The sequence below is a fragment of the Meriones unguiculatus genome, chromosome 18 (assembly GCF_030254825.1).
Source record: "Meriones unguiculatus strain TT.TT164.6M chromosome 18, Bangor_MerUng_6.1, whole genome shotgun sequence".
Taxonomy (NCBI): domain Eukaryota; kingdom Metazoa; phylum Chordata; class Mammalia; order Rodentia; family Muridae; genus Meriones; species Meriones unguiculatus.
Window position 1 is genome coordinate 21,074,295 of NC_083365.1, and position 15,956 is coordinate 21,090,250.

Below are 15,956 nucleotides of genomic sequence, written 5' to 3' on the forward strand. Positions count from 1 at the left end.
TCAGTCTGGTCTACAGACAGCCAGAGTTACATAATGAGATGCTGTCTCAAAAAATTAAAAAAAAAAAAAAATTAAGTGAACTTTGCTTTTTGTTAGTATCAAATTTAACAATAGACTATAGCATCTGCCTATTTATGTGTTTATGTATACAAATTATTCTAATTTTTTTCTTTTTATCATTCTGAAGAATTTCATTACATATCTGCTAAGAAAGGCCTGTGTTTAATGTAGTTTGTTCTTTATATACTGGTAACAAGCCCAAGGCTTTAAAAAAAAAATCACTACCCAGAAATTTCTCTTTTTACATTTCCCTTAATAGCAAGATGCCCACTATGTAAAATGCAGAATTTCAATTGTGGGTTTTAGAACTTCTACTTTTCTAAGGCTGGTGTAGAATGAAGTCTTCATTTTGAAGTGTTTGAAGGCAGTTGAGACTAAATTTTCTGAAAAGAAGCCTTTTGGGGGAATAGTACTGCTAGCCTGCAGCATTTCATTGGGAACAGTTGCCCTGTTGAAGGTGCACAGCAGCTTTGTGAGCAGGAGGGAAGGAATGTGGTGTAGCCTCAGGGACCTACAAGCACACTTGTTTCAAGAGGTGGCAGGCACCTGCATAGTCATTGAGTAGCCGTCTTTCTTTTGTTTTTATTTGTTTTGTTTCTCAAGACAGGGTTTCTCTGTGTAGCCTTGACTGTCCTAGAACTCACTCCATAGATCAGGCTCCCCTCGGACTCAAGAGATCCACCTGCCTCTGCCTTCTGTGTGCTAGGATTAAAGGCATGGGCTGCCACTGCCTGGCTTAGCCTTACTTTCTAACATACTAGCCTCAGCATTGTTCCACAAATTGAAATAGTTTTTGTTAAAACACATCTTGATGTGTTTTGATGCCAGGTATAAAAGATAAAGGTAACAATAAAAATTTCACTTTATGAACACTTAGTAAGAACTTGTCAATAAATAAATGACTTTGTTTCTCCAGTCAGAGTTTAGTTAGTTGATCTTCCTTCCCAGCCCCTCAAGGCCTGCTTTGTACAATTGTTTGTAGGATTGGGAAAACTAGCCCAAAGGAGTAAGCTAGGACTAATTAGAAGTCTAGTACAAATAGAGTTCCGTCTGGCTTAGGATTTTTATTTATTTATTATTTATATAGTATTTTGTCTGCATGTATACCTGCATGCCAGAAGAGGGCACCAGATCTCATTATAGATGGTTGTGAGCCACCATGTGGTTGCTGGGAATTGAACTCCGGACCTCTGGAAGAAGCAGGCAGTGCTCTTAACCCCTGAGCTCTAGCCTTTGCTTAGGATTTTTAGCTCATGCCTGTAATCCCAATATTCAGGAAGCCAAGGAAGAAACCTTGCTGCATGTCCTAGGCCAAGCTTAGCTACAGAGAAACTCACTGTGTAGACCAGGCTGGCTTTGAACCCCCAGACATCCATGCTTTTTGTGCCCCACACCTGGTCTCTACTGGTTTGGTTTGGTTTAAATTTATTTTATATGTATGGGTGTTCTGAACCCAAGTCACCTGTCTTGGATTCCCCGGAAGCATCCTTAGGACTGTAGCTCCTTATTTTAATTTTAATGGAATCTTAGAGCATAGCTTGGGTTGACCTGGAACTCAAATTCCTTGAGCCTCAACCACTCAAGTGCTGGGATTACAGATATATAGCACCATGCCTGTCCTATTTGGGAGTTACTTCACAAGTCATTCAGGTGATTTTCTGCCTAGACTGGTCTTAGGGCAGGGTTTACATGTCTGCAAACCTAATTATGTTCCTGACACACAGTGAAATTGATCTCAAACACCTTAGCTGACTCTGGACCCATACCAGAATTTTTATATACTTAGATGGAGAATGAATCTAAACCAAATCTCCCATAACTACTCTAGTTTCGTTTGGATTTGAATTTAGAATTGTTTGGTTGTTTTCCTAGGACTTAATGATCTTCATTAAGTGATCTAAGTTAATTTGATTTCTCCAAAATGCCTTTTTTAAAAAAAGATACTGAATTGTATTCACAATAAAACTGACCTTAGTGTAATGATAATAGAATTTACTCATCATAGGCCACCTTTGTAGGGGAGTCTGGACCATGCAGCCTTTTGAAATCAGTCTCTGGGGCCTAGAACATGTTTTTCAGGAACTAGCAGAAAGAACCTCCAGGGGAATTGTTTGTTCCATGTAGCACCTTTGAGGAGAGCTTGGATGTCCTTCATTTTTATTCACAGTTGCTCATTTAGTATGAGTTGGGAAAACCTGGTTTACATTTTTATAAGTTGAAATCTGATGTATTATATCTCAAATTATGCATTGATACACCACATAACTGGATTTTTTTTTCTTTTTTTCTTTTTTTTTTTTTTTTTTTTACATTTTTCTCTTTGCTTCTCCAGATTACAATTCCTAGACCTTCTGTGGCATCAACACAGTCAACTTCAGGAAGTTTTCACTATGGCCCACAACCAGAGAAAAAAGATCTTCAGCCCTTGGAGCCCACTGTGGAACTTTACTCTCCAAGGGAAAACTTCTCGGGCTTGGTTGTAACAGAGGGTGAGCTTCCTAGTGGAGGAAGCAGAATAGATTTAGGACTTCAGATAGATCACATTGGTCATGACATGTCACCCAATATGAGAGATGGTGACACATCTCAAGACTTGGGACTAAAAGACCTTCCTGACCATAATAGATTAGTTGTGAAAGAATTTGAAAATCTCCCTGGGGAAACAGAAGAGAAAAGCAATCTTCTGGGCTCAGAAAATGAAGATGAAAAGTTAAGCAAAGGACAGCATTGTGTTGAAATTTCTCTCCCAGGAGATTTAGTAAGTGCAGATAGGGATCACTCAACTACCACAGAACCTCTTGATGTGTCAAAGATACAGAATTTTAGTGTGGTGCCAAATCAGGAAAAAAACCATGAGATAATGAAGCTTTTGGCAGTTGGAACTTCAGAAATTTCTCCACAAGTCATTGACCCACATCCTGAAGGGCAGATAGGCCAGGTGGCAGCAATGCAAAAAAATAAGCTATTTAAGGATGAAGACATTAAGTGTGAAGACTTGCCAGGGCATCAGGGAGACCTCTCTACTTTTTTGCACCAAGAGGGTAAGAGAGAGAAAGTTATCCCTAGAAATGGAGAGCTGTATCATTGTATCTCACAGAACGAGCATGGTCCTCCCACCCGAAAGGACATGTTTCGCTCATCCTTTGTAACCAGGCACAGCCGCATCCCTGTTTTAGCACAAGAAATAGACTCAACTTTTGAACCATCCTCTGCAGTCTCTGCAAAAGAAAAGCTTCTACAGAAGAAAGCCTATCAGCCAGAGCTAGTCAAACTTCTGGCAGAAAGAAGGCAGTTACAGTCTTTCCTGGGGGACCTCCCAAGTGCCTCTGATATGCTGAGAGAGGAGAAACTAGCTGCTGTTCCCTTTCCTGAGGACGAAGTCTTCACTCCCTTTTCAAGACTGGCTGTAGATTCCCACCTGAGTAGGTCAGCTGAAGACAGCTTTCTGTCACCCATCATCTCCCACTCTAGAAAGAGCAAGATTCCAAGGCCGGTATCCTGGGTCAGTGCAGATCAGGTGAACAGCTCAGCTCCACCTCAGTTCTTACCTCGGCCACCGCCAGGAAAGCCACCCATCAGGCCTGGGGTAGAAGCCAGGTAATTCTTCATGCTTTCCTCGTGTGTGTGTGTGTGTGTGTGTGTGTGTGTGTGTGTGTGTGTGTGTGTGTGTAACGGCGTCTTCGAGTGTACTTTACTCCATGGCAGCAGTGTAGCAGTTTTTTCTTTTGAGCTTGCTTTCTTCAGTCCCTTTCACAGGCCTTAGGGTACACTACAGATTGAGGTTAGTGCATTTGGTTTTCACTGTGGCAAAATAAAACTTAAGAGCCAGGCATGGTAGCGCATACCCTTAATCCCAGCACTTGAGAGGCAGAGGCAGGTGGATCTCTGTGAGTTCTAAGCCATCCTGGTCTACAGAGTGAGTCCAGGAGACCCAGGGCTACATAGAGAAACTTTGTCTTGGGAACACCTCCTCCCCGAACGATACCACAACAAAAAGCTAACATAAAATTTACCATGTTACTCATTTTAAGTGTCCCTTTCAGTTGCATTAACTGAATTTTGCTATCATCACTATCTACTTTAGAGCTGCTTTCCTCATATAAAACTGAAACTACCAGCTAAAACATAAACTTCCATTTCCAGCCCCCAGGAACACTTATCAGTTTTCTTTATGGTTTTGATTATTATAAACATTTCATGAAAGTAGAATCATATAGCATTTGTTCTGTTATAGCTGGCCTATTTAGCAGAAAATCTTTAGGGTCATTCTTGTTAGTGTCTACCAGTATTTCCTTCCTTTAAAAAGTGGTTGGCAAGAAGGGGACTTGTGCCATTTTGGTGTTGGTTTTATAGAGCCCTTACAACTTCTATTTATTTGCATTTGTGTGTGTGTATCTGAGCATGCCGTTGCAGACAGACATGAGAGGCAGCTTAGTGGGGAGGAATTTCCCTCCTTCCACCTCATGTGTCTCAGGGATCGATCTCAAGCCATCAGGTTGACTAGCTGGCCCCACCTTAAAGCATTTTGTTTCATGTTAATTGTGTCTTTGTCTTCTTTTCTATGTAGCTGATTTTTTTATGTGTGTATGGTGAAACCTTAGATTCCTTTATTTTTTCCTATTATGTAATTGTGCCTGTTTTCATTGTGGTCAACATGAAACATACAGACTGTCCTGAAGTTCCAACATTCTAATTGAGTTTTTAGCTGGGACGTGCCACTGTGTCCCTCTAAGTCTCCCTCCCCAGTCCTTGTACTTGTTCAAATCATAAGATTACATATTCATTTTATGTCCCAAAACAGAAGCATATAATTTAGTTTTGCTTTTGAAACAGGACTTATATAGCTCAAACTGTCCTTGAACTCCTGATCCTCCCACTGGAGTTACAGATGTGCAGCAATCACATTCAACTTGAATAACTGAATGTTTTATAAATATATTAGTCTGCTAAATATTCAGAAAAAAATTATAAATAGTTGTGAAAATAATAATCACTTTTATAACTGACTATGTATTTATATGTTTTCTTTATTCAGATCTTTATTTCCCTGAATGGCTTCAAGTTACTGTCCTCTCATTTCAGTGTGCAGTAACTTCAGCTAGCATTGCTAGATGGCAGGTCTGGAGGTAATAGAAGTGGTACTGAACCCAGACCCTCATGCATGCTCAGTATGTACTCTACCTCTCAGCTATACTGCCAAGCCCCTAGCTCAGCTTTTACCTCATAGTACTTACCTTCATTTATCCTTCATTTTGAAGGACACTTTCTCAACATGGATTTGTAGAGCTTTAAAATCTCAGCCCTCGACCCATTGCCTTTTAACCTCCAGAACTTCTGATGAGAAGTTGCTTTTTTCTGGTTGTTCTCAAGACTCTTGACAATTTGTGTGTCTTGGTTTGATGGTGTGTGATTGGGTTGCCTTGGGGTCATTCTGCTGGATATTGTGTCTTGTCGTTCATTAAATTTGGGGAGTCTCTAGCTGTTATTCAGGTAGTCTCCACTTTCTTGTCCTTCTGCAACTCGTGTGGTGCCTCCATTGGCCGCCTTGCTGGCGCCTTGCCCTCTTCTTGAATATCTTATATGTGAGTTAGAGTCTTACTTTACAGTTTTCCTACTTTACAGCTCACTTTCTGCTTCTCACTGCTCAGATATGCTTTTTAAAAATATTTGTGTGTGTGCACAACCACTACACTTATGTCTGTGAGAGAGTCGGGTCCACTGGAATTTGAGTTACAGACCAGACAGTTGTGAGCTGCCATGTGGGTGCTGGGAATTGAACCAGGATCCTCGGGAAGAGCAGCCAATGCTCTTAACCACCGAGCCATCTCTCCAGCCCCAGATTTCTAAAATAATTACATTCTATAGACTATTCCATTGCAGCTTTCTAGAGAGAGGAGGAAAAAAATCCACAATACATACATCCTCTATTTAAAACCTTACATATTAGTCAGCATCTTGTTCCTATAATCGTTTATAAGGAAATGGGATTAGAAGCTCACTGGAATTCCAGGTAGCATGGCACAAGGCCATGGCAAGTCCCCGGTCCCCTTAGTCACAACACAGGAGAGCATGAGCACTGTGTGTCTCCACATATGCCTGTCTCCCGCCCATTGCTCACAAAACCACCAGGATTTAACCACAGAGGCTCCACCTAATGATCTCATCTCATCTAGTCACTTCCCAAAGGGTGCACCTCTAAACACCACAGTCAGATTAAAGCTCCACCATTTTGTTAATATTAGCATAAGATTTTAAGTATTAAACTAATGAAGATGGTCCAGAGACAATCCATGCTACTATTTAAATTTATTATAAACCCAGCTGTGGTGACACACTTGGGAGACAGAGACAAACAATCACAATTCAAGGCAATAATGACCTACACAGTGAGTTCCAGCCAGCCAGGATACATAGAGCCTCCCTCAGAAAACCATTTAAAACAAACAACAACAACCAAAAAAACCTTGATTACTGCTAGACATGGTGGTAGTGATGGCATTCAGGAAGCTCTGAAGTAAGACAACCTGATTGTATAGCAGAACCAGATCATAAATTTTTAAAAGTCTTATAACTAGTGTGCGTAAACTAGTGTGTGTGCATGAATGCGTATATGTGTGTATGCACGCGTGCATTGCATGATGGGTGTTCGAGGGATAGTGTTTGCCATAGTGTGTGTGTAGAAGTGAGGGACAACTTTATGGAATGGGTTCTCTCTTTCCACCTTTTACATGGGTTCCAAGGATCAAGCTCAAGCCACCAGGCTATCATGGCAAGAGCATTTACCCACTGAGCCATCCCTCGGCCCCTCTTGGGACCAGGAATGATGGAAAACACACAAATAAGGTATGTTTGGCCAGGAATGATGGAAAGCTAGGAGATGGTGTAGATCTATAATCCCAGTACCTGGGAAGCTGAGGTTGACCTGGCCTGGGTTACAAACTGAGTTCCTGTCTCGTGTGAGCTACATAGGAAGACCCTGTCCAAAGAAACAAACATTAACCAAAAGGTAAAAGACACAGCAGATACTGGTCTGTCCAGTGTCACATACAGCATGTGACACTCAGTATCCTTTTAGTGTATTTTTTGGTTTTGACATACTTGACATCATGATTTGGGATACTATGATTTTTACGCATGCTTAAAATGAAATTTTGAGGCCCTATCTCCAAAAAAATTTAATTTCTTCTCTATTCCTTTAAGGCTACGCAGATATAAAGTTCTAGGGAGTAGTAACTCTGACTCAGACCTTTTCTCTCGCCTGGCCCAAATTCTTCAAAATGGAGCTCAGAAATCCCGGAGTACTACTCAATGCAAGAGCCCAGGATCTCCTCACAATCCAAAAACACCACCCAAGAGTCCAGTTGTACCTCGAAGGAGTCCCAGTGCCTCTCCTCGAAGCTCATCCTTGCCTCGAACATCTAGTTCCTCACCATCTAGGGCTGGACGGCCCCACCATGAGCAGAGGAGTTCTTCCCCACATCTGGGGAGAAGCAAGTCACCCCCCAGCCACTCAGGATCATCGTCCTCCAGGAGGTCCTGCCAACAGGAGCATTGCAGACCCAGCAAGAACAGCCCCAAAGGATCTGGCAGCCTCCACCACCATTCAGCCAGCTCAAAAACTCCCCCAGGGAAGAGTAAGCCAGCCAGTAAGCTCAGCAGATAGGAAGTGAGCGGGCTGTATCTCTGGGAAAGGTGTGAGATCTTCCTCCTAGACCTGATGCATGTGTGTCCCTGTACTGTCTGTTTCAAACAATCAGTGTTGATCTTCTCTTGCAAAAGAAAGTAACATGATCAGTCATTTATAAGAAGACAGAGTGTAACTACCTAGTGCAGGTAGGAGCAGGTCAGGAGTCGATGCCTTTGCATAGGAAGCTTCAGTCCAGCAAAGTCCAAGGGAAAGAAACTCACTAAATGAGCTCGTTTACAGCTGCCTTTGAAACAGAAAGTTGAAGATAGGAAATAGAAGGGGATTTTAAGTGATTTTACCTAATTTGTCAATCCTCTCCTCAAAAAGTATATAGCAAAAGTATTTGATATTTTTATTTTAAACTTCCTAACCTTGGAGAGTCATTGCGCAGACATTCAAATACATAAGAAGTCTATTGCCAGGAAACTATTACCTGGATATATTTGGCTTGTGTGTTTATTTAGTGAACCACACCTTTCTTTCTTTCTTTCCTGGATTTTACATTTTTTTTAAGTTAATGTTTCTTACCTCTTATTTTAATAATACACCCTGATGTGTGTTTCAGCAGCACACATTAACACTTTAAAATCCATTTACCCTCACTTAGTCAAACCTTGCTGTTTTCCTTTGAGCAGCAGTTCTTGTATATTTTTATCTAAAAAAGGAAGGAAATGTCCAGCTAGAGCTATTGGATAGGTGTGCTTGAAGAGGGGCCGAAAGTGGAGCAACATCGGTAAAGGTAGATGTCCCTCGTGCCCGACTACATTTCCTCCTCGCAGCAGGAGACTGGCGAGAGGAGGCAGCTTTCCTGCGCTCTTCCCAGAAAGCGCCAGCCTTCAACATGGCACTAGGACAGAAGGACGCTTCGAAATGTGGCTTATGCTTTTAGAGATTTAGAGGAAATTAAGTATGTTATTGAGGCTTATAATCTTCAGATTTTGTATTTTATACATTTAGCCAATAAGGAATGAATATCTGGGAAATAAATTTAGGCTAAGTAGTTTTGTTTCAATGTTTTTATTACCTGGTTCTTGTGTTGCTAGCCTGATTTCCACATCTATAAGAAGACAGAGTGTAACTACCTAGTGCAGGTAGGAGCAGGTCAGGAGTTGATGCCTTTGCATAGGAAGCTTCAGTCCAGTGGAATCCAAGAAGAAACTCACTAAATGAGCTCGTTTATAGCTGCCTTTGAAACATAAAAATCTCAATTTCTAAAGTTGTGAGGCTGATCATATCTATTCTAATCTCACTCTTCTACTAGCGGAAATCAGACAAGTTAAAAGACCAGACTTTTAAAGTGGGCTATTTGACGCCCTGTAGGTGTTTTAGTATGCTAAAAACCCTATTGAGGTCAGGGAAATTGATCTGCCTGCTGTTGAAATCTGCCTTCTAACTAACATCTACTTTTTCTTTGACCTTGTATTGCTGCCAATCCTAAAACAGTTGAATTTCAGGTGGGTGGGGGCAGTGGAGCAGCAAATGTGTTTCTTCACTAAGTGAGCATGTTTCAGTGCCACATCCAAGCTGCCCTGACGCTGCATTTACTCATTCTCTGTTTTGAGTGTTTTCAAACTTGGGACACTATACTGAGACATAGGTCTCCCGTGAGAGATGTAGCGTAGCGTGGAATCTTTCTTTCTTTCCAGGTTTAAGCACTTCAGAACAGTGCAGTAGATAAGGCAAACTTACTGTTTATTACAACTGGAGACTGATCCTTGTGTATTATATTCTATAACAGTTGCTGCAGTACTACTTGCATGTCTTTCATGGTAAATTATATAAATATTTATAAATATAGAGACATATGCTTATATAAATTCATTCTTTCTCATTCTGCATTTGTAATTTCAAGATCATAGATGATAAAATTCCTTTTCTATCGTGTGCCTCGTGTACACGTGGGCATTGCCTATCTTCGTTTTCTGAAAATATGTTCTTGGCATGTGACACCTAAGAGCCTCCTGCCTTCCAGGTGCATAGTGCATAGTTGGCAGTCTTTAACCAGCCAAGGTAGAAGATACTTCATTTTTATTTAAGAATTATTTTAATAGGGGAAATTTTCACAGGATATGCTTGTAATACAGGCTCAAAGATTACCCATGTTAGCCACGTAGTTCTCTCATTATGGGTAGAGTGGATAGATGGGCATTATAATTCTGGGTCTAATGTCAATTGATTTTTAAAACACTTCCTGAAAGTTGCCTCTCTCGTGGCACTCTTTTGAAGGGGAGCAGGGATAGGGTGTAGGATAATTAAATTATCTTTTTTTTTCTCTTACATTAGCTAAGTGATGCTACAAGTAGCCAGCTTTATTACTGACCTCACTAGTCAAAAAATGTGCTAATAGCAACCACTACGAAAGCTAACAGAGCCAAGCCTTTTCCTTTCTGAATTTCTCTGCTGGCAGTCAAAACCCAAGGTGATGGCAGCATGACATAAGATGTTTTCTGTTTTGGTTTGTTTTCTCCAACCTTTCAGTGTGTTGCCTCCTTTTCTACATGTCATTAACAAATTCATCACAATCCAGAGACAAACGGCCTTGTTATATGAGAATGTTTTATTTTCTATGTAGGGAAAAGAGCCAACCAAAGATGTTTCTGTCCTGAAAAAAAGGAAATGGACTAATTATATTTTATGTATCAGTAGTTACATTTATTAAGTGTTGTCCTTATCAAAGGCACAGTGGCATGTGCCTTTGATCCTAGCACTCAGGAGGCAGAGGAAGGTGGATCTCTGAGTTCAAAGCCAGCCTAGTCTACAGAGTGAGTTCCAGGATAGCAAGGGCTACACAAAGAAACCCTGTCTTGAAAAACAAAACAACAATAACAAAAATGCATATGAAGCCAATATGTTATAGGGTAGTAATATCTTAAGATACATAATCTTGTGCATAAATAGCACTAGCTAAAGTAACTCTGAGTTTGCCTTCATATGTGTATGTATACACACACACACACCCTGAGTCAAAAAATAAAAATAAGAAAATAGAAAAAAAAGAGGTTAAAAAGCATACTCTGTGCTTTTAGATATTGCATTTCTTTCAGGCTAGAAGTAGAAGTTAGTAGCCTTAAGCAACACTTTGGCTTAGCAGTATGACCCAGAGAATCAAGGTTATTTGGTTTGGTTGGTTGGTTTGGTTTGGCTTTTTCAGTTCGAGGTTTTTATGATGGCATATTTCACATCCAAATAAATATAAACAGTGTGGCTATTTTACTTAAGGTAAAGAACGTGACTATAGCTATAATAAAAGTATGGGACGGAAATTTATCTTTAGAGACAAGTATATCCTGGCTTCTGCCTGCACAGGTTACTGACTCACACCTGCCTTTACCTTCCTTTTTTAGTCCCTGTGATTATTTCAGTGGGGCAAAGAATGGACATAGCAACAGCTTAGTTCCTAATTTTAGGTAATATTGCCCAAATTATACTACTGACCTGCAGGCTTTTTTAATTGCTTGAAATACTGAAATCATACCTAGTAATTTTGCACATAAAGGTATCTAACTTTAATGGATAGTGGAGAGAGAATTGGACCATATCCAATTCAACATTAAGATTTAACTTTCAATGACGCTGTCAGCATCCAGGCACTTATCTCCAGCCCTGGTACACAAGCCGACCTTGCAGACAGGAGCACAGCTACCTTTAGTTTAGTCGCATGTTTTGCAATGAATGTCTCTGGTAAAAGTTGACTAAAAAGTTAAATTAAGGCCTAAAAAAAAAAGCAAGATGGTCAAAGACCAATTGTCATCATTATCCACTTTACGTTATTTGCTCTAACATACTAAACCACTTTATGGTGATTTGACATCTATCTGTTTCACCCCTGGCCACTGTGAGAAATTGAGGGGCTTCAACAGGCACTGGAGACTTCCTCCCAGTCACATATTCCTAGGCTGTTTCTGTGATTGTATCCATTGTACAGAGAAAAAGGTATACATTGCTGCATGTCTTATAAGCCTAGACCAGATAGCTAGCTAGGTCATAATGAGATTTTCTACACCCAATAACCTTGACAAACCAGGTGCCTTTTCCTCAAGGGCAGAAAAATTTACATTTCTAATCTAATATTAGGAACTGATGATAAGAGAAATAGGATCCACAATTTAGTGGCTAAAGGAAAAATGCATCCTGAAAATACTCTCTTAAAATATATTTGTAGATAATCTAGATTTAGCCTTGGAGATTAAAGATTTTCTTATTTTAAAAGCTTGCTAGCTAGATGTGGTGGCTTACGTTTCTAACCCTGTACTTGAGGGACTGAGGTGGGAAGACAGAAGAGAATCTGAAAGCCAGCCTCTTATTCACAGTGATCTCAAGTCCACCTGGGCTGCAGTGTGAGACCCTGTCTCGAAACAAAACAAAACTACATTATTTTTTAATTATTTTTAAAGTTTTTGTACATGTATGTGTATATTGTATGTTGGATATACCTCCCTCTCATTCGTTGTAGCTGTTAAACATGGCATGTCTTAAAAAATTACTTCTTCTGTCATGTTGATGCAAGGATTAAGTTGTTTGCATTGACTTTTTAAAAATGTACCTATTTTTGGCTTTGTGTTGGGATATTCTTTCTGGGGAGAGGTCATTTGGCACCTCTGTCACTGAGGTAATAGGATATTTGCAACCAACTGTACTATTTAACTTTCTTGAATTTGGTTCTATAGACAATATATTTGCATAATAACTATTTATGGTTTAATCCAAATGCATTATAGGATTATAGTATGTAATAACTATGATAGTCCTTATATGCCACCAGGCCTTATTATACCCAAGTTCAGAAGCCATTGTGGTGCATATTTAGATCTTAAAGTATGGAAGGAAACTAGAGGGAGTTCCACAACTGACACAACGGGAGGTGTGTAAGCACACCCCAGTTCCTGTCCTCACCAAAACTTCACAGAACTCTGGTATCCACTTTTAAAATTGGTAAGTAAAGTGGAAACTCCTATTAGATATTTGCCATATTTTGGTCATTTCTCCAGAAATTTGACACAATCTGAAGCATCTTGTTATGCAACATTGCTTTCCAGAACTGCAGGAAGTGAAGAATTCCTATAGTTCCTAAGTAACTCCCAAATATGGGACAAAGAACCCTTATTCACTTAGAAGGGAATATGTAGGCTTTCAGTTAAGTTCTTCTCTTGTGAGAGGATTTGGATCAGAAAACAAGATCATCTCTTGGTTTCACACAATCTCACTGAGTTCAGTGTTTGCTCCCATACAAGCACTAATAACCATGAGGACTAAGGCAAGTTCAAGATTATGGGATTATTTTCCTATGCTTTGCTCAATCCTTGGTTTTAAGGAGCCCTGTAGCAAAAATAGAGTAGAGTTCTTTTCATTGCCCTTACAATGCAGCAAGTGTCTGCCTTCTCTAACCGGAGGGGACAGCGTCTAGATAATGATGCTCATCTCTTGGAACCTTCAGCCAGAGCTTCTAGACCAACAACACTATGAACGAGGCAGGTTTCTGAGACTAATACAATTACAGAGTTTGCTGATGACGTAACTTTACACTAATAAGTGGGATAGTTATCTCTCTAAAATTGTTTTGCATTGTATAGATGGTTGTTCACCTAAAGACATTAGTAAACCAAGTTTTATACAGACTATTCTTCACATAGGATACTTTAAAAAAAAACAACTCTTATGAAACATTATTTAAATCCTCAAAAATTCACTTGTACTGTGCCAGGTATTTTTTTGCTCAATTACAGCAGTAAACAAGGCTACAGAGTTTGGCTTTGTGATTTATTTTAGGGCGTTTTCTGAAAAGAAAGCTTTGAGGCTTTATTCAAAACAGTTTTGTTGTTGTTGTTTGGTTTGGTTTTGGTTTTTCCAGACAAAGTTTCTCTGTGTAGCACTGGCCTGGAATTCTCCCTGTAGACCAGGCTGGCCTTGAACTCAAGAGATATGCCTGCCTCTGCCTCCCTAGTACTGGGACTAAAGGTGTGTGCCACCATGCCTGACTAAAACAGTTTTATTAAACTATTCATCAATTAGTAAAATTAATTCTCTAAATACTTAAGAAATTAAAGTATGGGAAGATAAAGGAAATATATCTTCTTTAAAGACAAAGGAAATGTAGTGCTGGCCCACTCAGGACTTTGAAATTGGATTGGATTGCCTACACTGGTGGTATATGCCTATAATCTCAATATTTAGGGGTTAATGCAGGAACAGGAGTTGAAGGTCATGATGGGCTACATAATAAGTTTGAAGCCAGTGTGGGCTCCATGAGATCCTGTCTCAAGGGATGGAGTTGGCAAAAGAAAAAAACTTAGATGAGATTGGATTGGATGGGTTGAGTAGACAGAACAAATCTCGTGATCCAGGTTTGAGCCACTTTGCTGTCCCTGATGTACAGTTCTCATTCCCCTTTGACACTTTTCCTAAAATATCACCTATTTCATCAGACCATTTATAGATTTCACGCTTTTCAGAAAAGGAGGCACATCTCATTTTGTATTAGATATAAATGTTGTAAGTTTATAAGCTATTATTGACAATTGTTATCAGATTTAGTCAAACCTGAATTCCCTTCTTGAACAAGAGAAATTAGTTAATCTGTTTTACTGTCCTCCTTGTAATGAAACGGAAATTGCTCTTTCAAGTTCTTTTAAATGTATTACATTGTATCCCTTCCCCCTCCAAGCATCTTCCTTTTATGTGTTTTTGCTCAGGCAAGCAAGGGCATAGAGTACTGAAAAACATGGCGTGCTTTTGTATAGGCCATCTGTACATAAAAGTGTAATTATTTATTTAATTTTCCCATTTGTACCATATTAAAGCTTTGTACAGTGTTTTAAGTTCTGTTTTAAAATTATTTTGTATTTTATTTTTATAATCTAGTAATAAAACATTCAGTCCGCATGCAAACTCTAGTGCTATTTGTGTGATGGTTTGGATTTCAAAAAGTGAAATATATTTCCTAAACCCCTTAAGTGTTACAGATTCAGCACCAGAAAGTGACTAGAAGCTAGGTGAAAAACCAGGGTTCAGGGGTCTGAGGATGTGTGTGTATTCGTGCTGGCTTTGAAGTTGATACTCTCTTGCCTTTCTCTTGTGCTGGGATCGCAAGCAGCCGCTAAACCCAGCACAGAAGTTCGCCTTTTCCGTCTCTCTAGCAAACAACCCTGATTGATACCACTAGAGGGATTCCTGCTCTCTCTACTGTCTGCCACCTTCCTTTGCCTGAAAGGAACAAGGCACATCGTGGCTGTTTGGCCTTGGAGGAATATTAACTGTCTTTTGTTTTTCTCAACTAGATTCCAAATCCTTGATTTTTTTTTTAACCAAGGGGAGGAGGGGTGTCCACGGAATTAAACACCTGCAGAAACGCCTTACACTTCCAGAAATTAATCATGAACACGCTTGATCTCTCAGATATAAGAAGCTGAAAAATTCATCTGATGTAAACTCTTTAATACAATGTGTAAAGGAGTAAATACAAGTCTGAAGGACAACTGAAGACCTTTCGTGGTTGTTATCTGATGCTGGTATAAGAAGCCTATCAGCAGGAACTCTCTCCTAAATTGTCAGTTGATGAGACTGCTGGGAACCTTAGCCAATGGTGAGAAGTCAGCCTTTGAGGTTTAAAAAAACAACAACAAAAAAAAAGTCAAAGTAGACGGGGTGGTTGTGGCACACACCTTTAATCCCAGCACACTCCAGGCAAAGGCAGGGCCGGCCAGCATGGTCTACAGAGTGAGCGGCAGAATTATACAGAAAAACCATGTCTCGAAAAACGAAAAAAGATCAAACAGGAGGTTGGTGACTCGAGGGGAGCCTGGTCTACAGAGCTGCAGAACTATACAGAAAAAAACACGTCTCCAAAAACAAACAAAAAGGTTCAAAACAGACGGTTACTCACGTAACTTTTTTTGTTTTGGGGAGGGAGTGAATGAAAAAGCTCTACGGTCGACGGCCCGGGGCTGTGCTTACGGCAGACGTCTGGTCTGACAGTGGTTCAGCTTTCCTGACTCGGCGTCTCCACAGAGCTGCGGTTCCATCCCAGCTCACTGCTCCCGGGGCCCGGCAGGCAGGCGAAGGCCTGGGAGCGCCCTGCCGGCCCGGGCTGCTCCTCCCCGGCCGCCCGAGCCTGGCCCCGCCCCTCAAGGCCCCGCCCCGCCGCCCAACGGTCGCTCGCGGCCGGCCGCCCCGCCCCTCCCGGCCGCCCGCGGCGCGCCTGCGCCTGCGCAGT

General features: G+C 40.6%; 1 protein-coding gene and 1 long non-coding RNA gene across 4 annotated transcripts in view; one reads left to right on the top strand and one right to left on the bottom strand.

Annotated features, from left to right (window-relative positions):
• Ttbk2 (tau tubulin kinase 2) overlaps positions 1-14,632 on the top strand; it is a 121,228-nt gene extending 106,596 nt beyond the window's left edge. For both annotated transcript variants that reach the window (XM_021639386.2, XM_060372009.1), the window contains exons 15-16: positions 2,393-3,657; positions 7,261-14,632. In XM_021639386.2, coding sequence (XP_021495061.1) covers positions 2,393-3,657; positions 7,261-7,723 — 1,728 coding nt within the window. In that variant the 3' untranslated portion in view covers positions 7,724-14,632. The remainder of the gene's footprint in view (positions 1-2,392; positions 3,658-7,260) is intronic.
• The window catches only part of LOC132649055 (uncharacterized), a 32,286-nt gene extending 16,417 nt beyond the window's left edge, over positions 1-15,869 (bottom strand). Inside the window, exon 1 of one of the 2 annotated variants that reach the window (XR_009587481.1) lies at positions 15,632-15,869. This is a non-coding gene — a long non-coding RNA (uncharacterized LOC132649055). Of the gene's footprint in view, positions 1-15,626 lie in introns of both variants that reach the window. The other variant, XR_009587480.1, reaches the window with a different exon arrangement.
• Between the last annotated feature and the right edge of the window lie 87 nt (positions 15,870-15,956).